Source organism: Ranitomeya imitator, chromosome 5 (genome assembly GCF_032444005.1).
Source record: "Ranitomeya imitator isolate aRanImi1 chromosome 5, aRanImi1.pri, whole genome shotgun sequence".
NCBI lineage: Eukaryota > Metazoa > Chordata > Amphibia > Anura > Dendrobatidae > Ranitomeya > Ranitomeya imitator.
In genome coordinates, this window is record NC_091286.1 from 567,028,897 (window position 1) to 567,053,727 (window position 24,831).

At 43.4% G+C, this 24,831-nt stretch overlaps 1 protein-coding gene across 1 annotated transcript in view; it reads left to right on the plus strand.

The window, feature by feature from the left end:
- Positions 1 to 23,257, plus strand: part of EFHD1 (EF-hand domain family member D1) — a 49,660-nt gene extending 26,403 nt beyond the window's left edge. Inside the window, exons 3-4 of the mRNA XM_069727755.1 lie at positions 15,612 to 15,746; positions 21,911 to 23,257. Coding sequence (XP_069583856.1) covers positions 15,612 to 15,746; positions 21,911 to 22,042 — 267 coding nt within the window. The 3' untranslated portion in view covers positions 22,043 to 23,257. The remainder of the gene's footprint in view (positions 1 to 15,611; positions 15,747 to 21,910) is intronic.
- Positions 23,258 to 24,831: the final 1,574 nt, after the last annotated feature.

The following is a 24,831-nucleotide window of genomic DNA, read 5'->3' on the forward strand; positions in this document are numbered from 1 at the left end:
AAGGCAAAATGCATGAGGAAGACTGTTCTGATACAAGCCGTCCAGTTATCCTAAACTTGGTGCTTTCAAGCCTACAGCTGTCCATGTACTGTCGATAAGCAATGGCTGAGGGGACTAGCTAACGTGTGTGTGGGGTGAGCGTGTTATTTCCTGACTACAAGGATTATAGAATACACTATTTTATTTCCACGAGAATTCAGCTGCAAAAGTGACTTGCTCTCCTAATAAAAAAAAAAAAAAAAGTTGGCCGCTGCACCAGCTATTCTTCCAGAACCCTTCTGCTCAGCACTAGAGAAGGGTCTCCATTGATTTCTATGGGGGTTCTGGTAAATGCACTTTGATATGGCCAGCCTAAGTCAATCAGCACTCAAAATGAAGGGTATGTGCACTCGTCAGGATTTCTTGCAGAAAATTCCTGAACAAAACCGGACATTTTTCTACAAGAAACCCGCATGAGTATTTTGCGCGTTTTTTTTTTTTTGTTTTTTTTTTTTTGCGGATTTTTCCGGAGGTTCTGGGATGCAATAATATAGTGGTAAATCCACAAAATTAATGAACATGCTGCATTTTTTTACCGCGATGCGTGTTTTTTTTCGCGGAAAAAAAAAGCAAGATATGCACAAAAAATTGCGGAATTCATTCTAAATGATGGGATGCATATGTATGCGTTTTTATGGCTAAAAAATGCTAAAAAAAAAAGCGAAAAATAACGTGTGCACACAGCCTCACTCGCCTTCACACCGAAGCCCATTTTTATTTTTCTGTCCATATAGACATGAGGGCTTGTATTGCGTGACGCGTTGTACTTTTGAATGACACCAGTCGTTTTACCACATAGCGTACTCGAAAACAGGAGAAAAATTCCAAGCGCAGTGAAATTGTGGGGGGGGGGAATTCTGACAATGTTTTCTGGGAATTGTTTTTTTTTTTGTGTACATTGTGTGGTAAAAATGACCATGCAATATGATTCTCCTCATCAATATGATTACAGCGATACTGAACATGTCCAGTTTTTTTATTTTACTGGTGAAAAAATATCTGAAGTTTGCCAAAAAAAAAAAAAAATGGGGGAGTTGTCGCCATCTTCCAAGACCCGTACCATTTTTATTTTTCGGTTGATGGAGCTTTATAGCTTTATGACTGCTTATATTTTGCGGGGCAAGACGTCATTTTTATTACTACCATTTTGGGATAGATTCGACTTTTTGACCGCTTGTTAAGTTTTTTTGGGGAATTGTGGCGACTAAAAAAAATATAACACATAATTTTGACGTTTTTGAATTTTTTTCCATTGACTGTGCTTACTGATTAGGTTAATTGTAAATGTTTTGATAGATCACACTTTTCTGAATGCAGTGATGCCAAATGTGCATTATTATTTTTTTCTAGAAATATATATACTTTTTAATATCCTTTATTTTCAACCTCTTTCTGCCATCGGACTGGATAGTACGTTGAATGGCAGAACCCCGCTTTGATGTGGGCTGCGGCGGTGAGCCAGCAACAAAGCCGGGACATGTCAGCTGTTTTGAACAGCTGACATGTGCCTGCAATAGGCGCGGGCGGAATCATGATCTGACAACGCCTATTAACTAGTTAATAGCCTGCTACATACGCCCTCCTCCGACTTGCACTATCTTTGTGTGTGTATGTATGTATGTATGTGTATATATATATATATATATATATATATATATATATATATATATATATATATATATATATATATATATATATATATATATAGTGTATCTCTATCTATATATATATATATACAGTGGGGCAAAAAAGTATTTAGTCAGTCAGCAATAGTGCAAGTTCCACCACTTAAAAAGATGAGAGGCGTCTGTAATTTACATCATAGGTAGACCTCAACTATGGGAGACAAACTGAGAAATAAAAATCCAGAAAATCACATTGTCTGTTTTTTTAACAATTTTTTTGCATATTATGGTGGAAAATAAGTATTTGGTCAGAAACAAACAATCAAGATTTCTGGCTCTCACAGACCTGTAACTTCTTCTTTAAGAGTCTCCTCTTTCCTCCACTCATTACCTGTAGTAATGGCACCTGTTTAAACTTGTTATCAGTATAAAAAGACACCTGTGCACACCCTCAAACAGTCTGACTCCAAACTCCACTATGGTGAAGACCAAAGAGCTGTCAAAGGACACCAGAAACAAAATTGTAGCCCTGCACCAGGCTGGGAAGACTGAATCTGCAATAGCCAACCAGCTTGGAGTGAAGAAATCAACAGTGGGAGCAATAATTAGAAAATGGAAGACATACAAGACCACTGATAATCTCCCTCGATCTGGGGCTTCACGCAAAATCCCACCCCGTGGGGTCAGAATGATCACAAGAACGGTGAGCAAAAATCCCAGAACCACGCGGGGGGACCTACTGAATGAACTGCAGAGAGCGGGGACCAATGTAACAAGGCCTACCATAAGTAACACACTACGCCACCATGGACTCAGATCCTGCAGTGCCAGACGTGTCCCACTGCTTAAGCCAGTACATGTCCGGGCCCGTCTGAAGTTTGCTAGAGAGCATTTGGATGATCCAGAGGAGTTTTGGGAGAATGTCCTATGGTCTGATGAAACCAAACTGGAACTGTTTGGTAGAAACACAACTTGTCGTGTTTGGAGGAAAAAGAATACTGAGTTGCATCCATCAAACACCATACCTACTGTAAAGCATGGTGGTGGAAACATCATGCTTTGGGGCTGTTTCTCTGCAAAGGGGCCAGGACGACTGATCCGGGTACATGAAAGAATGAATTGGGCCATGTATCGTGAGATTTTGAGTGCAAACCTCCTTCCATCAGCAAGGGCATTGAAGATGAAACGTGGCTAGGTCTTTCAACATGACAATGATCCAAAGCACACTGCCAGGGCAACGAAGGAGTGGCTTCGTAAGAAGCATTTCAAGGTCCTGGAGTGGCCTAGCCAGTCTCCAGATCTCAACCCTATAGAAAACCTTTGGAGGGAGTTGAAAGTCCGTGTTGCCAAGCGAAAAGCCAAAAACATCACTGCTCTAGAGGAGATCTGCATGGAGGAATGGGCCAACATGCCAACAACAGTGTGTGGCAACCTTGTGAAGACTTACAGAAAACGTTTGACCTCTGTCATTGCCAACAAAGGATATATTACAAAGTATTGAGATGAAATTTTGTTTCTGACCAAATACTTATTTTCCACCATAATATGCAAATAAAATGTTAAAAAAACAGACAATGTGATTTTCTGGATTTTTTTTTCTCAGTTTGTCTCCCATAGTTGAGGTCTACCTATGATGTAAATTACAGACGCCTCTCATCTTTTTAAGTGGTGGAACTTGCACTATTGCTGACTGACTAAATACTTTTTTGCCCCACTGTATATATATATATATATATATATATATATATATATATATGTGTGTATCTCTATCTATCTCTATCTATCTCTATCTATCTCTATCTATCTCTATCTATCTCTATCTATCTCTATCTATCTCTATCTATCTCTATCTATCTCTATCTATATAATATATATATATATATATATATATATATATATATATATATATATATATATATATATATATATATATATATATATATATAATGTGTCTTGAAATTGAAAAGGGTTAATGCAGCTGTCATATGGCACCAGGACCGCTGTGTACTACACATGGGCTGCTCTGCAAATGACAGGATGATGGCTGCTACATCTATGTGTCTATTATGTACTCTGTTTTTCTCTAACTTATCATTTATCTAAATTGTAGTAGGTGAACAAGGTGAAAGGCTTCTCAGCAATGTGTGCGATGGCTGGAGGTGGTTTCACCAGGGCTGTAACTTCCTGTCACTGGCTGAGGACAGTCTTGGCCAAGGTTCACAGTTTAGATGACTACAACTTCCTGTTAATAAATGTCAGGAGCATTGTATATACCTGGCAGTAATTAACTGCTGGGCTGGGCACATGATCCCAGCTCCAGTGAGCATGCCAGTCTGTCATGTGTATGCACAAGCCTGCCGCAGCCACGTACGTATATATACCGTAATAGCTCACTTACCCTGGAGTGATGTAAACAGAGGCTATGGGAGACCTGTATTACCTGATGTTCCCTTCACTTTGTTACTGTAGAACTGTACAACCATTGAGCACAATGTAAAAAAAAAAGCGTGCTTGATATATTGTGCTGTATACTTCTTTAATACTGTGCTGTATACTTCTTTACTGCCCACTGTGTAGGAAAATGCAAACATCTTCAACATGCCAGCCAGTCCTTCTTTCACATGACATTATCAAGTGTTGAAATGTGACATACTTGATCCTTCTGGTTAGCACTACAGCCTTGCAGCGCTGGAGTCCTGGGTTCAAACCCCACCAAGGACAACATCTGCAAAGAGTTTGTATGTTCTCTCCGTGTTTGCGTGGGTTTCCTCCGGGCACTCCGGTTTCCTCCCACATTCCAAAGACATACTGATAGGGAATTTAGATTGTGAGCCCCAACGGGGACAGCGATGATAATGTGTGCAAACTGTAAAGCGCTACGGAATGTTAGCGCTATATAAAAATAAATATTATTATTATTATTATTCTTTACACTGACACCATGTCATGTCAGGTGGCTCCTATACACATTTTTGTTTTTTGCGGGTTCAGCTGACCTTAATCTGTGTAAAAGGGTCTTAAAAGGGTTCTCCAGGAATGTATTCAAATGGCCCACATTGAGTAAATCGAACAGTAGCCTATCCTAGTCACGTGTCAGGATGCTGCAGTGAAGTCAGACTGCTCCTGAGACCTGTGTGTCATCTGACAGAAGAGGTGTATTGTAAGCACACATACTGCTGAGAAGAGCTTTGTGACTGCACACAGAAGACTGAGACTGGGGAAAAAATCCTGTGTTCAATCAGCAGAGACTATTTTTTTTATCCTGTCGCAGCCTTTCTCGTGCAGCTCACTGAAGTATGTGTGCTTATGATGCATCTCTTCTGTCAGTTGAGACAGTGTCTCGGGAGCAGTGATTCTTCAGACTGCAGCCCATCCTGAGAAGTGACTTAGGTTACTGTTTGATTCCTGTGATAAGGGCCATTTGTTTTTTACATTCTTGAAAACCCACTTTAAGGCAGAGTTACGATACGATACACTTTATTGATCCCGTGGGAAATTATGGTATCACAGCAGCACAACTTAAATTATAAAAATCATAGAGGAATTACATAGTTGACATGACAGTTTGTTGACAGAAGAACATCATACATTATACATTAGAATAGGACGTACACAACAAGTGAACTGAAATGTAGAGAAATAAGTAGACTTTCACCTTGGTGGTTTAACCCTAATGTTATTATTGTACATTCCCATGGCAGTTGGCACAAACTATTTCCTATATTTTTCCTTCTTACACCTCAGAAGTATTAGCCGGTTACTGAAGGTGCTCTTCTGTCTCATGAATAGCTCATATAATGGATGTGCATTATTGTTCATAATTGTCATACACTTTTTCAGAGTTCTTCTCTCCACTACCTCCCCAAAAGAGTCCAGATTGCAGCCCACAGCAGAACTTGCCTTCTTGATAATCTTATTCAGTTTATTAGCATCAGAGGCCCGCACACTACTACCCCAGCACGTGATTGCAAAAAAGATGGCACTTGCCACTACAGACTGGTAGAACATTTCTAACATTTTGCTGCACACATTAAAAGACCTCAGTTTCCTTAGGAAATACAATCTGCTCATCCCCTTCTTGTAGACAAACTCTGAGTGGCATCTCCAGTCCAGTTTGCTATCCAAATGGACCCCCAAATATTTCCACCTGCTCTACCTCCTGACCAGCAATAGTGATCGGTAAGCATTCCATCTTTATCCTGCTATAGTTGGCCACCAACTCCTTTGTTTTCTTAACATTTAGTTGTAGATAGTTACCATTGCACCAATCCACGAAATGCGACACCACCCTTCTATATTCCTCATCCCCCTGATCTCCCCTAATGCATCCCACAACCACGGAGTCATCCGAAAATTTTTGAAGGTGGCAAAGTTCAGATTTATACTGAAAGTCTGAAGTATACAGTGTGAATAGAAAGGGCGCAAGCACCATTCCCTGGGGGGCACCTACACTGCTCAATAATCTGCTTGACACCACTGCTCCCATCTGTACAAACTGTGGCCGATCTGATAGGTAGTCAGTTATCCAATTTCTCATCCCCTCCTCAACCTTCATATCGGTCATCTTTTTGTGTAGTAAAAGTGGCTGCAGGGAGTTAAATGCACTCGAGAAATCGAAGAACATCGCTCGCACCGTGGTTCCGTCAATCTCCAGAAATGAATGTACCCTATGTAACAGAGAGAGAATAGCATCATCCACCCCCAATCTATGTCGGTAGGCAAACTGAAGGGGATCGATAAAAGCATTGACCCTTGGTCTTAAGTGAGCAAGCACTAATCTTTCCAAGGCCTTCATAGCGTGAGATGTTAAGGCTACAGGACGATAGTCATTTAGGGTTGCAGGAGAAGAAGTCTTGGGTACCGGCACCAGACAGGAAGTTTTCCATAACACTGGTACCCTCTGTGTTTGTATACTTCCATTAAATAGGCGTGTAAAGACAGTACACAGCTGGTCTGCACAAACTTTAAGGACACGTGAGCTGAGTCCATCAGGTCCTGCAGCTTTACCAATGTTAAGTGACTTAAACTGCCTCCTCACATCATTTTCGGATACTCTAAAATTAGTCTGCTCATCCTCCAATATCGATGTTGCAGAATTTGCACCCAGGTCCCCTCCACTATCAGTTGGCACATGTACACATGTACTGCTGAACCTGTTGAAATACTCGTTCATCTCATTAGCCTTGTCTAGATTTCCACCATGATTTTCAGGCCTCAGCTTAAGCCCAGTCAGTAATTTCATTCCTGACCAAACCTCTCTGGTATTATTGTGGGACAGTTTCTTTTCAAGTTTAATTCTGAAGGCTTCCTGGGCCTCCTTTATTTTATGCTTCAATTCATGCTGTATCATTTTAATTTTCTCTTTGTCACCTACTTTAAATGCCTTTTTTTTCCTGTTGAGCAAATGCTTCAATTCCTTTGTTATCCATGGCTTGTTGTTTGCAAAACACCTAATCTTTTTAGTGGGCACCAGCATATCAGTGCAGAAGTTAATGTAGTCAGTCACTCTACCAACCACTTCATTAACATTTGTATACTCGTCCATTGTCCCAAGCAGCACATCCCAGTCTGTAAGATGAAAGCAATCCTGCAAAGCCTGTTCATTTGTTGGACACCACATTCTAACTGATTTAAAGGTAGCCGGCTGTTTTCTAACAACAGGTTGGTAGACTGGTGACAATAGTACAAGATTGTGATCAGACTTCCCCAAGGGCGGCAGGGTAGACGATGAATAAGCATTCTTGACATTCGCATAGAGTAAGTCTAAAGTAATATTGTCACGTGTTGTACATTTCACAAATTGATAGAATTTAGGTAAGGCAGTAGAAATTTTAGCCCGGTTAAAATCCCCAGAGATTACAGTAAGCGAGTTGGGGTGTTTCAGCTGGAGCCGAGCAATGACTCCTGACAGCACTTCACAGTTGAATAACTTATTTTATTTATTTTAAATATTAAAATATATTATTGCTTGTCTTCATTCACTGTGTGTGGGTGCCTAGTTAATTTAGTAGGTTTAGTAGGCTCCATTATTGAAGCCAGGTTTGTTTTGCTACTATGATTAGTCCAAGAGAAAGATCACTTGCCTATCAGATCTCTCCCTATATACACACAGCCGCCGTCATACAAGTCACATAGTCCCAAGCTGTTTTTTTTTTTTAAGAATGTTTTGAGCATTTCAAATTAAAATATGTACAGCCTCAATGACGGAGCTGGACTATAATTACTAACATGGGCTGCATGAATCGTTTACCATGTATCTTGTAGTACTTAGCTGGGTGATATCTTTACTAAGACTGTGTAATAAACCGGAATTTTCTTTAGCAAGTTTGCAATCCCCCCCCCCACATTTGTAAGCATGCAAGGTTTACTTATGGACATCAGAATTGCAATTGTGTGGACTGGTTGTATATTGATGTCTCTGTACAATGCACTGTTCTGTTCTGTAGCTGTATGTATCTGTGCAAGGACGTGGTATGCTAGAATCTGGTGGTGACTCCTCTGCACAGACTCAGAGAATGGGTGACTGTTCTGCGTATCTTTTTACTGATCGAGATGAGAACATGAGCGGGAAAGGTGAGGCGTGTGGGAAGCTTCCCTCGCACAATGGACCCTCAGTACAGGGCACATCACTGTTGATAGCAGATACTGTATGCCAGTCATCCTAGACTCTAAATGCCAGCATTGCCCCTATAAGGAGGGGGCATAGTGCTCTCTACCCCACTATCCAGGTGAGAGAGGTGTGATATGTGGAATGACATGTTTGTGGATGTGGATTCCTGTGTGTGGATATGATTGCAATGGCGGCCGACGTTGTGTATGCTCGGAGGCTGATGGGGGGACAACGTGAGCCAATATACAAAGACTTATAAAGAAGAAGAAATTCCCTTTAATGTTTTTTTTTTTGTGGGGTCCATAGCCTCTTTCTCTGATTAGATTACACTTTCCATTGTTTAGTGTCTAGATTGTACCCCAAGGTATAAATTTGCAGTATGCAGCTATGTATCTGCCTGTAGGACGTTGTTGGAGTCTAGTTTGCTGTATATTGTGTTGCATAAGAGGGGGAATTTTTTTTATATCTATATTTATCTATATCTACAGTTGTGGCCAAACGTATTGACACCCCTGCAATTCTGTCAGATAATACTCAGTTTCTTCCTGAAAATGATTGCAATCACAAATTCTTTGTTATTATTATCTTCATTTAATTTGTCTTGCATGAAAAAACACAAAAAGAATTGTCCTAAAGCCAAATTGGATATAATTCCACACCAAACATAAAAAAGGGGGTGGACAAAAGTATTGGCACTGTTCGGAAAATCCTGTGATGCTTCTCTAATTTGTGTAATTAAAGGGCCACTGTCACCCTCCCTCCAGCCGTTCTAAACTAAAAGAGCCACCTTGTGCAGCAGTAATGCTGCATTCTAACAAGGTGGCTCTTTTTAGTTTTTGTTTCTGTTATTCCCACAATATTATTGTTATTCCCGTTGCCGGAATATACAGGTATCCTTGCCGGCGTTTGGAACAGCCGCACAGAACAACGCTGGAAGGCGGGGGACCTGTGGAGCGTCTGACAAGCGCAGTGCGCATGCCCAGGAATCCCAGCCCCGCACTGTGCATACTGCATAACACAGTGCGGGGCGGGCATTCAGTAACAGGCTGGCCGCACTGCCCGCACAGGCGCAGAAAGGAACCCGGCACCAGCGCTCGGACGGATAATGCTCTATGCGCCTGCGCAAGGCAGAAGAGCAGAGCGCAGGCGCCGGAATTCACGCAATAACAGCGCTGAGGGGGCGGCGAAAATCTACACAAGAGATGACTGACGGCAGTTGGGCGCTTCTAAGAGGAGGCTTCAGTCCCGCCTCCATGGACAAAGATAGGTATTTCAGCAGAATTATAAATACATTTATTGTGGGAATAACAGAAACAAAAACTAAAAGAGCCACCTTGTTAGACTGCAGCATTACTGCTGCACAAGGTGGCTCTTTTAGTTTATAACGGCTGGAGGGGGGTGACAGTGGCCCTTTAACAGCACCTGTAACTTACCTGTGGCACCTAACAGGTGTTGGCAATAACTAAATCACACTTGCAGCCAGTTGACATGGATTAAAGTTGACTCAACCTCTGTCCTGTGTCCTTGTGTGTACCACATTGAGCATGGAGAAAAGAAAGAAGACCAAAGAACTGTCTGAGGACTTAAGAAACCAAATTGTGAGGAAGCATGAGCAATCTCAAGGCAACAAGTCCATCTCCAAAGACCTGAATGTTCCTGTGTCTACCGTGTGCAGTGTCATCAAGAAGTTTAAAGCCCATGGCACTATGGCTAACCTCCCTAGGTGTGGACGGAAAAGAAAAATTGACGAGATTTCAACGCAAGATTGTGTGGATGTTGGATGAAGAACCTCGACTAACGTCCCAACAAGTTCAAGCTGCCCTGCAGTCCGAGGGTACAACAGTGTCAACCCGTACTATCCATCGGCGTCTGAATGAAAAGGGACTGTATGGTAGGAGACCCAGGAAGACCCCACTTCTTACCCCGAGACATAAAAAAGCCAGGCTGGAGTTTGCCAAAACTTACCTGAAAAAGCCTAAAAGTTTTGGAAGAATGTTCTCTGGTCAGATGAGACAAAAGAGCTTTTTGGGCAAAGGCATCAACATAGAGTTTACAGGAGAAAAAAAGAGGCATTCAAAGAAAAGAACACTGTCCCTACAGTCAAACATGGTGGAGGTTCCCTGATGTTTTGGGGTTGTTTTGCTGCCTCTGGCATTGGACTGCTTGACCGTGTGCATGGCATTATGAAGTTTGAAGACTACCAACAAATTTTGCAGCATAATCTAGGGCCCAGTGTTAGAAAGCTGGGTCTCCCTCAGAGGTCATGGGTCTTCCAGCAGGACAATGACCCAAAACACACTTCAAAAAGCACTAGAAAATGGTTTGAGAGAAAGCACTGGAGACTTCGAAGGTGGCCAGCAATGAGCCCAGACCTGGATCCCATAGAACACCTGTGGAGAGATCTAAAAATTGCAGTTTGGAGAAGGCACCCTTCAAATATCAGGGACCTGGAGCAGTTTGCCAAAGAAGAATGGTCTAAAATTCCAGCAGAGCATTGTAAGAAACTCATTGATGGCTACCGGAAGCGGTTGGTCGCAGTTATTTTGGCTAAAGGTTGTGCAACCAAGTATTAGGCTGAGGGTGCCAATACTTTTGTCTGGCCCATTTTTGGAGTTTTGTGTGAAATGATCAATGTTTTGCTTTTTGCTTCATTCTCTTTTGTGTTTTTTCATTTAAGACAAATTAAATGAAGATAATACCAAAGAATTTGTGTTTGCAATCATTTTTCAGGAAGAAAATGAGTATTATCTGACAGAATTGCAGGGGTGTCAATACTTTTGGCCACAACTCTATCTATTCTATCTATCTATCTATCTATCTATCTATCTATCTATCTATCTATCTATCTATCTATCTATCTATCTCGATCATATAAAGCTGAATGTGTGTGTGTATGTCCGGGATTGGCATCTGCACCGTCACAGCTACAGCCACATAATTTTGCAGTCACACGTCTGGACCCCGAGAGGGTCATAGGCTTTGTTGTGAGGCTAAATTTTAACCCCGCCCTTGCTGCATATAACTTGCTACACTAACCTGTCACATGCAACTCGACACAAAAAGTTGCTACACGCATGTCGCCACACAAAACTCATCTTACAAAAGTCGCTACATACATGCTGCCACATGCAAACTCACACACACAACTTGACACATGAAACTCGCCCTAAAACACACACAAGTCTGGTATTATCCTTCAAAAATAAAAATCTGATTAATAAGCAGACAAACTACAAGAGCAACAAATGTACCATATAGGAAATACGGCAGCTGTCAGTCACATGACCTGTCTATTATGTGTATGTGTGAGCTAATATATACTGCCGGGGGGAGGGCTTCCTGTTGGCTGGGGATTTATCAGGCTGCCAATTTAGCTTACAAATACTGAGGTAAAAATACTGACCAAATAACGTGTGAACGAGGTCTAATACAGGAGGAGATGACACACAGATATATAATATATACAGGAAGAGATGACATACAGGTATATACTATATACAGGGGAGCTGACACAGGTATATACTATATACAGGAGGAGATAACTTACTGGTATATATTCTATATAAGAGGAGATGACATACAGGTATATACTATATACAGGAGGAGATGACACGTATATACAGGAGGAGATGACATACAGGTATATACTATATACAGGAGGAGATGACACGTATATACAGGAGGAGATGACATACAGGTATATACTATATAAAAGAGGAGCTGACACAGGTATATAGAGGAGGAGATGACACACAGCAGGTATATACTATATACAGGGGAGATGACATACAGGTATATACAATATACAGGAGGAGATAACTTACTGGTATATATTCTATATAAGAGGAGATGACATACAGGTATATACTATATACAGGAGGAGATGACACGTATATACAGGAGGAGATGACATACAGGTATATACTATATAAAAGAGGAGCTGACACAGGTATATAGAGGAGGAGATGACACACAGCAGGTATATACTATATACAGGGGAGAAGACATACAGGTGTATACTATATATAAGGGAGATGACAAACATGTATATACTGAGGGTGAAAAAGAGGTGTGAGGTGATAAAGAAAAGGTGTGAGTGCAAATTGAGAGGAGTGAGGGAAAATAGTGGAATGATCAGAAAATGACAGATGTGAGGTCAAAATGACAAGTGTTAAAGGGGAATGAGAGGTGTGAGGGGGGAATGAGGAGTGAGGGGGAAAATAAGAGAAGTGAGGTGCTACAACTAACCACAGATATTTACTATGCCCAGGCAACGCCGGGCTCTTCAGCTAATATATATATATATATATATATCTATCTATCATAGCTCCCAACCGTCCCTCATTGTGCGGGATTGTCCCGGATTTGAGCCTTTGCCCTGCTGTCCTGCACGGGACGCTCTGATCCCGCAGACAGCAGGACCGACACACCCCCTTGTGTTAAGCCATGCCCCGAGCCCTTACCCTTCCGTATGGCTGCCTGCTTTCTGTGCACAGGACCTGTGATGAGGTCACAGAAGGGGAGGAGTCAGGGGGTCACATGATCGGGACCTCCGTGGATTGCAGGACTCCCTGCCTGTGCTGATTGCCAACTTGCTGCCACATGGTGCCGCAGGATGAGGTAAGTATGCTGCCTTGTGTGGGGTCAGGAGGTGTACAGTGTGGATGTAGCAGAGCCGTGTGTGTGTGTGTGAGGTGTACGGAGCGGAGCCGTGTGTGTGTGCGAGGTGTACGGAGCGGAGCCGTGTGTGTATGCGAGGTGTACGGAGCGGAGCCGTGTGTGTGCGAGGTGTACGGAGCGGAGCCGTGTGCGTGTGAGGTGCTATGTGTCGCCATTATATGGTACGAAGTGCTATGTGTCGCCATTATATGGTACAAAGTGCTACAGTATGGAGCATCATGTGCGGTCATTATACAGTATGGAGCATCATGTGCGGTCATTATACAGTATGGAGCATCATGTGCGCCGCGGCCATTATACAGTATGGAGCATCATGTGCGGCCATTATACAGTATGGGGCATCATGTGTGGCCATTATACAGTATGGAGCACTGTATGGCCATTTTTGTTTAGAATTATTGTATATGAAACCGTGTGATCAGCAGTGCTAAATGGGTGTGGTTGGGACGTGGATATGGGTGTGACTAATTATGAATGGGTGTGGTCAGGGGCGTGGCCTAAAATTTGCCACGTTGCGCGCCGCAAACTTTGTCCCTCTTTCCCATTTTCAAACGTTGGGAGGTATGCATGGGCGGACATACCGCCTGTTCAACCTGTGCGGCTGCACAGGGGCCCGGAGGCTCCAGGGGGCCCCTGCAGGCAGGCCGGCTTTAGGGGCAGGCAGCTGCCTAGGTCCTCGCTCCCACAGGGGCCCACAGCTAGCGGCACATCACACAGCTGCTATGGGGCCCCTGTGAGGCAGGGGGGCCCGCCTGCCGCCAGCGCCGATTCCCCTGCCGCGTTGAACTATACCGGCGTCTGCCGGTAGAGTTCAAACCAATGAATGATGGAGGAGAGAACGTCACCTGACGCTCCCTCTCCCATCATTCCCCGCTCTGCCTGCTCTGACAGACACTGCCGCGCACTCACTGTGTGCCGACAGGAGCAGGAGGTGGAAGCAGCGCGGGCACGAGGTGAGGTGAGGAATGTGTTTGTTTGTTTTACTCTATAACAGTGAGTACTGGACTGTGGGGCCATTCTGGGGGGGGGTGGGGGAGCTGCGCTGTATACCATGAGGCTGTGTGCGCTGTATACCATGAGGCTGTGTGCGCTGTATAGCATGAGGCTGTGTGCGCTGTATACCATGAGGCTGTGTGCGCTGTATACCATGAGGCTGTGTGCGCTGTATACCATGAGGCTGGGTGCGCTGTATACCATGAGGCTGGGTGCGCTGTATACCATGAGGCTGGGTGCGCTGTATACCATGAGGCTGGGTGCGCTGTATACCATGAGGCTGGGTGCGCTGTATACCATGAGGCTGGGTGCGCTGTATACCATGAGGCTGGGTGCGCTGTATACCATGAGGCTGGGTGCGCTGTATACTACGCGGGCAGTGCTGTATACTATGAGGCTGCGCCGTTCTGTCCCCATCATTATTTCTCAGACGGTGGAAAGAGGCTGGGAAGCAAGCGTTGAACGACTTCAGTATTGTCGATCACACTCCTTTAGTGGCCTGAACTCAGCGCTTGTAAATACAACCGAAATGCTTCTGTGTGATGTGCGATATGTTAGGATTTGAGGCCCCATTTTAAACTTTGCCTAGGGCCCCACTTTGCCTAAAACCAGCCCTGCCTGCAGGGTGGCTAATAATGAGGGCAAACTGGCCAGTTTATCCAGCTTCGGGGGGGCCCTGGCCAGATTGCCATCATGGGATTGCAGCTCCGCTGCCTGCAAGAGAAAGGCAGGGAATGGATCCATCCTGCTTCCTACCACACAGCAGCGGCTAAATGACATCATCATTCAGCGCCGTGGCTGTGTGAGACAGGAAGCTGCCGGCGATGGTGCGGCTTCAGGATACCGTGCGAGCAGAGGTGAGGTGTGTGTGTGTGTGTGTGTGTGTGTGTGTGTGTAGGTGGAGGAGAGGGCAATGATGGGGGTGACGGGGCAGAAGACAATGATTGGGTTGATGCTTTATTACTGTATTGTTAACATGGTTACCTATGACTGTTGTGTTTGAAACTGTTTAAATTCTAAAGCGCTGCTTAATATGTTGGCGCTATATAAAGATTATTATTATTGATGGAGAGGGCAATGATAGGGGTGGTGGGGCAGGAGGAAATGATGGTGGCAGTGGAAAGGACAATGGTGGGGGGGGGGGGAGGCAATGATGGAGGTGGTGGAATGGGCAATGATATGGGGTGGTGGGGGAGAAGGCAATAATGTAGGTTGTGAAGAGAGAAATCATGGGGGTGGGGGAGAGGGCAATAATGGGATGCGGGGATTTTATAATGGGTTTAAGAACAGGGGGAGGTGGAGGAAGACATTATTATCGATTATTATGTATAACAGTCCCTTAGTATAAAGTGTACTCCCTTATGTATAGCACAGTCCCTTAGCTTTGTCGCCTTAAAAGGAGGGGGGCCCAGGCACATTTCCTGCACAGGGGCCCCAAGCTGTCTGTGTCCGCCCCTGGAGGTATGATATATATATATTTTCATACATAATGTCTAGTCAGGGCTATGAACATCTAATAAATTAAACTTTATTCTGTGCAGTATAAGCAGTCCTGATTGGAACCTGGCTGCGCACTGTGTATCTTGTAGATTGTGATCTATTACTGCCTTTTGTCAATGGGTTGTCGCACCACATTAATTTTCTTGCTGTGTTTCCCATCCTAGTTTTTACTGATATTCCGTAAGGCTGCAGCAGGAGAGCTGGACGAGGACTGCGGACTGATGTGTCTCGCTAAACTCTCTGAAATTGACGTGTCAACGGAGGGAGTAAAGGGAGCAAAGAGCTTCTTTGAGGCCAAGGTAGGTCAGGATTGTAGGAATTGCTGCATCATTGTGAATTCACTATCTATCGATCTCTATCTCTCAATGCGTAGTTCAAGTATTATTATTATTATACATTTTTATAGCGCCATTTATTCCATGGTGCTTTACATGTGAAAAAGGGGCAAATATAGACAAATACAATAAACATGAGCAAAAAACAAAGCACTAACAGGTACAGAAGGAGGGAGGACCCTGCCCGAGAGGGTCAGTCTGCAGGGGATGGGTGAGGATACACTAGGAGAAGGTAGAGCTGGTTGTGCGGCAGTTCAGTAGGTTGGGGATCACTGCAGGCTGTAGGCTTTTGGAAAAGGTGGGTCTTCAGGTTCTTTTTGAAGGTATCTATGGTAGGCGAGAGTCTGATGTGTTGGGATAGAGAGTTCCAGTGTAAGGGGGAAGCACAGGAGAAGTCTTGGATGCGGTTGTGGGAAGAAGAGATGAGAGGGGAGTACAGAAGGAGATCTTGAGAGGATCGGCGGTTGCATGTAGGTAAGTACCGGGAGACCATGTCGCAGATGTATGGAGGAGACAGGTTGTAGATGGCTTTGGTCTCTGGATGATAGGAAGCCAGTGAAGGGCTTGGCATAGGGGAGAGGCTGGCGAATAGCGGGGAGACAGGTAGATTAGTCGGGCAGCAGAGTGTAGGATGTATTGGAGTGGTGCCAGAGTGCTAGAGGGGAGGCCAGAGAGTAGGAGGTTGCAGTAGTCAAGGCGGGAGATAAGGGCGTGCACTAGTGTTTTTGTGGTTTCGTTGTCGAGGAATGTGCGGGTCCTGGAAATATTTTTGAGTTTGAGATGGCAGGAGGAGGCAAGGGCTTGGACATGTGGCTTAAAAGAGAGGGCAGAGTCGAGGGTCACCCCGAGGCACCGAGCATGCAGGACTGGGGAAAATGAGCAGCCATTGACATTGATGGATAGGTCTGGTGGAGGGGTAGAGTGAGATGGGCTAAAGATGATGAATTCTGTTTTGTCCATGTTCAGTTTTAAAAAGCGAGCAGAAAAAAAGGCCGATATAGCAGACTGACAGTGTGGGATTTTGGTGACTAAGGAGGTCAGGTCCAGATAGGTAGATCTGTGTGTCATCGGTGTAGAGATGGTACTGCATACCGTGGGATTCTATGAGCTGTTCCAGGCCGAAGGTGTAGATGGAGAAGAGTAGGAGTCCTAGAACTGAGCCTTGAGGAACACCGGACAAGGGACGAGGTGAGGAGGTGGTGTGGGAGAGGGAGACACTGAAAGTTCGGACTGTCAGAAATGACGAGATCCAGGATAGGGCCAAGTCTGTGATGCCAAGAGATGATAGAATCTGTAGCAGGAGGGAATGGTCCACAGTGTCAAAGGCAGAAGACAGGTCCAGGAAAAGGAGGACAGAGTAATGTCGCTTGCTCTTGGCGGTTAGTAGGTCATTGGTGACTTTAGTTAGGGCATTTTCAGTTGAGTGATGGGGTCGGAAGCCAGATTGTAACTGGTCAAAGAGGGAGCAGGAGGATGGGTGGGAGGGCAGTTTAAGATGGACATGCTGTTCCAGTAGTTTTGAGGCAGAAGAGATATCAGGCGATAGCTAGACACAGAGCATAGGTCAAGGAGGGCTTTTTGGGTATGGTTGTGATCTTGGCATGTTTGAAGGATGAGGGGAAGACACCAGTTGTGAGTGAGAGGTTGAAGAGATGCGTTAGGGTTGGGATTAAGAATGTGGTGAGGTTAGGGATGAGGTGGGATGGGAGTGGATCAAGCGTGCAAGTGGTGAGATGTGATTTAGACAGGAGGGTGGAGAGCTGATCTGTTATAGTGGAGAAGCTGGTTTTGGAGGAACGGGGTTGAGCAGCTAATAGGGGCATTGGGCGCAGCGGGCCAAAGCTTTCTCTGATTGTATCAAGCTTTTGTTTTAGGCTGCCGTCACACTAGCAGTATTTGGTCAGTATTTTACATCAGTATTTGTAAGCCAAAACTGGGAGTGGAACAATTAGAGAAAAAGTATAATAGAAACATATGCACCACTCCTGTATTTATCACCCACTCCTGGTTTTGGCTTACAAATACTGATGTAAAATACTGACCAAATACTGCTAGTGTGATGGCAGCCTTAATGGGAACCAGTCACCCCCCTCAGGTGTTTGTAACTATAAGAGCCACTTTGTACAGCACTAATGCTGCATTCTGACAAGGTGGCTCTTTTAGTTCTGGTCCCTGCACACGCTGAAATAAACGCTTATAAAATGTGCCCCTCATACCGTGAAATCGTCCGGGGGACGGGTCTTTCCCCCCCCCCTAATCCAGACGCAGCACAGCCGTCCCTCTGGGCCTGTGTGTCCCTGGCGCCGCCTCCTCTTCATTAGCATCCCCGGCACCTGCGCTGTAAGTTCGAAGGGCAGCGCAACTGCGCATGCCCGGAAAAAACACCTACAGCGCAAGCGCCGGGGATGCTAATGAAGCAAGAGGAGGCAGCGCCAGGCGTGCACAGGCCCGGAGTGATGGCTGTGCTGCGTCTAGATTAAGGGGGAAAGACCCGCCCCCAGACGATTTCACGTTACGTGGGGCACATTTTATAAGCGTTTATGTGCAGGGAGCATAACTAAAAGAGCCACCTTGTCAGAATGCAGCATTAGTGCTGCACAAGGTGGCTCTTTTAGTTACAAACACCTGAGGGGGTGACAGGTTCCCTTTAAAGAATTATCAGTTTTTCGTAGAGAAAAAAAAATCTCTTTGGGACAGTCCATGAAAATAGAATCGTACTCAGATGTCATCGGAGTGCAGTCCTTTCCCCTTTTCTCACAAATCCATACACTTGCCTAGAATCAAAATTGGATATGTCTCTGCAATTTTACATAGTTACATAGTTACATAGTTATTAAGGTTGAAGGAAGACTATATGTCCATCTAGTTCAACCCATAGCCTAACCTAACATGCCCTAACATGTTGATCCAGAGGAAGGCAAAAAAAAACCCATGTGGCAAAGAGTAAGCTCCACATTGGGGAAAAAAATTCCTTCCCGACTCCACATACGGCAATCAGACTAGTTCCCTGGATCAACGCCCTATCAAGGAATCTAGTGTATATACCCTGTAACATTATACTTTTCCAGAAAGGTATCCAGTCCCCTCTTAAATTTAAGTAATGAATCACTCATTACAACATCATACGGCAGAGAGTTCCATAGTCTCACTGCTCTTACAGTAAAGAATCCGCGTCTGTTATTATGCTTAAACCTTCTTTTCCTCCAACCGCAGAGGATGCCCCCTTGTCCCTGTTTCAGGTCTATGATTAAAAAGATCATCAGAAAGGTCTTTGTACTGTCCCCTCATATATTTATACATTAAAATAAGATCACCCCTTAGTCTTCGTTTTTCCAAACTAAATAGCCCCAAGTGAAATAACCTATCTTGGTATTGCAGACCCCCCAGTCCTCTAATAACCTTCCTTGGTCGCTCTTCTCTGCACCCGCTCCAGTTCAGCTATGTCTTTCTTAAACACCGGAGACCAGAACTGTGCACAGTATTCTAAGTGTGGTCGAACTAGTGACTTGTATAGAGGTAAAATTATATTCTCCTCATGAGCATCTATGCCTCTTTTAATGCATCCCATTATTTTATTTGCCTTTGTAGCCGCTGCCTGACACTGGCCACTGAATTTAAGTTTGTCATCCACCCATACACCCAGGTCTTTTTCATTGACGGTTTTGCCCAGAGTTTTAGAATTAAGCACATAATTATACATCTTATTACTTCTACCCAAGTGCATGACCTTACATTTATCCCCATTAAAGCTCATTTGCCATTTATCAGCCCAAGCTTCTAGTTTACATAAATCATCCTGTAATATAAAATTGTCCTCCTCTGTATTGATTACCCTGCAGAGTTTAGTGTCATCTGCAAATATTGAAATTCTACTCTAAATGCCCCCTACAAGGTCATTAATAAATATGTTAAAAAGTAGAGGGCCCAATACTGACCCCTGTGGTACCCCACTGCTAACCGCTACCCAGTCCGAGTGTGCTCCATTAATAACCACCCTTTGTTTCCTATCCCTGAGCCAGCTCTCAACCCACTTGCACATATTTTCCCCTATCCCCATTATTCTCATTTTATGTATCAACCTTTTGTGTGGCACCGTATCAAAAGCTTTTGAAAAGTCCATATACACTACATCCACTGGGTTCCCTTGGTCCAATCTGGAACTTACCTCTTCATAGAAACTGATCAAATTAGTCTGACATGAACGGTCCCTAGTAAACCCGTGCTGATACTGGGTCATGAGGTTATTCCTCTTCAGATACTCCAGTATAGCATCCCTTAGAATGCCCTCCAGGATTTTACCCACAGTAGAGGTTAAGCTTACTGGCCTATAATTTCCGAGTTCAGTTTTTGTTCCCTTTTTGAATATTGTTACCACATTTGCTATACGCCAGTCCTGCGGCACAGACCCTGTTATTATGGAGTCTTTAAAGATTAAAAATAATGGTCTATCAATGACTGTACTTAATTCCTGCAGTACTCGAGGGTGTATCCCATCCGGGCCCGGAGATTTGTCAATTTTAGTGATGTTTAGACGCCGCCGCACTTCCTGCTGGGTTAAGCAGGTGACATTTAATTGGGAATTTTTATCACTAGACATTTTGTCTGCCATGGGATTTTCTTGTGTAAATACTGATGAAAAAAAGTCATTTAGCATATTGGCTTTTTCCTCATCCACCATCTCACCCAGACTATTTTTAAGGGGGCCAACACTATCATTTTTTAGTTTCTTACTATTTATGTAGTTAAAGAATATTTTAGGATTATTTTTACTCTCTCTGGCAATGAGTCTCTCTGTCTCAATCTTTGCTGCCTTGATTTGCTTTTTACAGAATTTATTTAATTTTCTGTATTTATTTAATGCCTCCTCACTACCTACTTCCTTTAATTCTCTAAATGCTTTCTTTTTGTCACTTATTGCGCCCCTTACAGCTCTATTTAGCCATATTGGTTTCCTCTTATTTCTAGTATGTTTATTCCCATACGGTATATACTGTGCACAGGTCCTATCCAGGATGCTAATAAACGTCTCCCATTTTCTTTGTGTATTTTTGTGTCTCAGGATATCGTCCCAGTTAATTGCACCAAGATCCTCTCTCATCCGTTGGAAATTTGCCCTCCTGAAGTTTAGTGTCCTTGTAACCCCTCTACTACACATCTTTTTAAAGGATACATGAAAACTTATTATTTTGTGATCGCTATTTCCCAAGTGACCCCCAACCCTTATATTTGATATGCGGTCTGGCCTGTTGGTTAATATTAGGTCTAGCAGTGCCCCCACTGACCACTCAATATGCGAAAAATTAGTCATGTAAATTACTTCATAGACTCACAGGTACGAGTGCTGTCTGTGAAAACCACGAATAGCACTTGTACCAGAATATCAGATGTCTAAATGAGACCTAACTTGCATTGTTCACACATATGGCTATTAAAGGGAATCTGTCAGTGGTTTTTGAATGTGTTCTGAGAGCAGCATGAGGTGGGGGCATAGAGCCGAATTCTAGCCATGTGTTATGTGACTGCTTGCTGTCATTTTAATAAAATCCCTGTTTTGTTTTTTTTGCTGCAGATCTAGCAGTTCTCTGAATATTGAGCTCTGTATAACTCCCCCCACACCACTGGCAGCTTTCTGTGTACATTGTGTAGGAGGACTACATGGCACAAGACAACTAGTTCTTCACGGATAATCTCCTGCTGATAAACCACTGATTTTTTTTTTTTTTACATTATGTAGCAAAAAACCTGCCAACTTTGGCTTTTAAACGGCTGAATCATGGGGATCTGTAGTCTTTCGCTGAAGCCATTTACATAGTGGCTTTTCAGTGTACGATGCTGGTTCCACTTTTTGTAGCACTTGAGTCCATAGTAAAGTTCACTAAGGTTGCCCATTAAAGAGCGACGATGTGAGGTTATTTAAAGGCTTTTACATGGGCACTGTTCCAAAATGCCTGACATTACATGATCGATCACCTCGGCCTGCCATGCTCCAGTGCTGTGTGTAGGGATTAGCACATGTAATACGGCTACGGGGCTTTTACATGAAACTGATCATAAATTGCTGCTAACTGATAAAATATTTGGATACTTGGTTCTGTGCCCCACTAACATTGTGTCCCCATCCCATTTAGGTCCAGGCTCTATCTTCAGCCAGTAAGTTTGAATCGGAAATTCGCGCCGAGCAGGACGAAAGAAAGCGTCAGGAGGAAGATAAGAAAAACCGCAGAGCCGCCTTCAAAGAATTGAAATCCGCATTTAATTAAAAAGTTGCTGCCTTTGATACTAACATGTGACCACGGTCTTCTATCACCCAAGCAATCTGCAACGTACGGCTCTAGGGCCTGTTGGGTTTTTATGGCTGGAAGGCTGATTCTTGTGTTAAGACCTGCTAAAGCAGGAACAATCGTCCCTTCTAATAGTTAAGAATTAGCCAAAAAAAGCAATATTTCTTCCTGTATGTACTGAAACTTGCCTATTTCTAAAGTGCCATAGGCGATAAAACTGCTATGTTGTCCTTCTATTTTATCTAAATCTACAGTCTGTAATGGGTGAGAAGTAATTTAAGGGTTCCTACATGCTACATATTTCTATATAATTTCTATATGGCTAGAAAGGCAAGAGCAACTAAAACCAAGAAGACCCCTATAGAACGGCATTCCACTGATCAGCAGCATTCCTCGTGGGGGGATCTTCACACATGGCAGACTTTGGTAACTTTCTCATGTATTTGAATGGTGGCTTGGAAAAATCCATGTTCTCGGCGCCAATTTATATGAATGGATTTAATTTCTCCCGACATATCTTGTCGCGTCTTAAACTGCTCTAAAGGGATCTATAGTACAGAATCCTGTCTGGTAACATTCTTCATTTATGATTCACAAGTCCTGAGATTAAGGCTGTAGGTAGCACATGATAAAGAAAGGTACTATTGAATACTCATTTCTTCAGTGGACTCAAGAGTTAAATAAGTCTTGGAATTTTATGATCCATTGTGATCTAGGTTGTGGAAGAGATCTAGAAAATGAGGCAATATTGTAAATAACTTGCTGCAGACAATGTGAAAAGGGAAATGTCTATATTGGGGTAACGGGGGCATCTCCGTGCAGTACTGGCTCCAGAATAACCTTTATGGGCTGATGATAAACTGTACAGCAAACACGGCACATACTGTGTGTAGTCTACTGTGCACTGCCTTGTCGTCTGATCGATTGTTACAGGCAAATTGAATGTGAAATGTCGCTTTGTAGCTTTTGTTAATGTAACAGACAAATCTGCCGGTTCTATACCCAGGATTGGAGTGAAGATGCTGGTAATTATCATTTATTGTATCACCATGTGACTTTGCTAGGGATGTTCTTTCTAACTCCAAGTTACAAACTTGGAAGAAGCTTTTTCGATGCTCAGCTGCAACCCCGCTGGCTACTGTTGTATACACGTTTTATATTAATATAAAAAAATAAATATGTTTTACTAATAAAGCTTGCGGTGGATCTTCTGGTTTTCTGTAATTCTCATCTCCATAAGTCACGGGCTGGCGGTTGAGTCATCAGGCTAAGGAAATGTTAGTTTATTGGCCTAAAAAGGGTCTCCAGGCAATTGTGTGCATGTGAAAATCCTCACCCGACTCCATTGTGTAATGTCATACAGATCACACCCTTTTCTTTGTGGATGTAATACGCTCCTCACCATTGAAGGAAAGGTTGTGGATCAAGAGACTTGTTAATGATGGAAACTAAACTTTCAAAATATCTTGATTTATTCAGTATAGAGTATAAACGCCACGCACAGAAACGCAAACACACCCTTAGACATTTTATCAATGAGGTTATTAATGGTTATCTGAGAAATGTTCAGCCATGCTGAATACACCTGGCCACGCAAATATTCAACATCCACTTATGGCACATCTTTTGGCAATTGCCAATTAAGAACGTCATAGGTGACAAGTCCGGACACACTGCAGGCCATGGTAGGTAGTATATTTAGGCTGCTCACAGTGGCACAAGAAACACGCTGTCTGGTGTTGTCATATTGAAAAATGTCTCCTGGGACACTTTTGAAGAAATAATTAATTATACCACTGATTCCACAACCAAACCAATATAATGCTGAGCTGTTAGTGTACTTGTAATAAAAACTAGAAGGGTCTGGCTCTACTGAACATCATGCCACCCCACACCAGCCTCCTCACTGAAGTTAGAACTCTATTCCAGTTTCCATTGCAGTGTTGCATTTCACAATGATAGCATTTGAGAGCGAGGTTACTGGAACACCTGTATCAGACTCGTAGCCCAATGCCTTGCATATCATTAACATTTCTATCCTGTGATTTACATAATTCCGTTTCATAACTGGCTTCTCTAATGGGTCGTTTTTGCTTGCTGGGACAACTCCCAAGGATTTTCTGACTGGTTGGTCTAACCGACTGGGTAACGAGTCAATTGGGTTGCGAGTCAATTGGGTTATTCTTTCACCTAAGGTTTCTATAGTTTGTTCCCTTCCACTGCTTTAATGGTTGGTTTTGAATTCAGATGCCAGTCTCTTGGGATGAGCAGGAGTTATCTGCGATATAACAATTCAGAGCCAATGGACCTCTTAGAGAATGTAAATGCATCCTGGAACTTTGGGCAGTTGTTTTCTGCCTGTCATATATTGGACTTATCTCTCAGTGGGTCATCCCATCAGACAATGGCATGGCAGTTTTCTACTTGAATCACAATAGGAGGAAGCACAACGCTGAGGCTCTGGCAGAGCAATAATCAAAATCCTCAAATGATCAGAAATTCAAAAGCCCGATCACATTCCAGGACTAAACATTGGAACTGTAGACTTCTTACACCAGGAGCTGATCAATGTAATAGAACGAGCCCTTCACCCAAACATCTTCATGGAAATACACTTCAGTTGGGGAATCCAGGCTGAATCAAAAGCTACTCCACTTCATAGAAAGTTCAATACCTTTACTTTGTCAGAGAATGCCCTAGTCTTTGTTAGTTCAGTTCATGCTCCCATGAATCTTCACTCCCCTTCCTCATTTTACCAAGATGTTTAA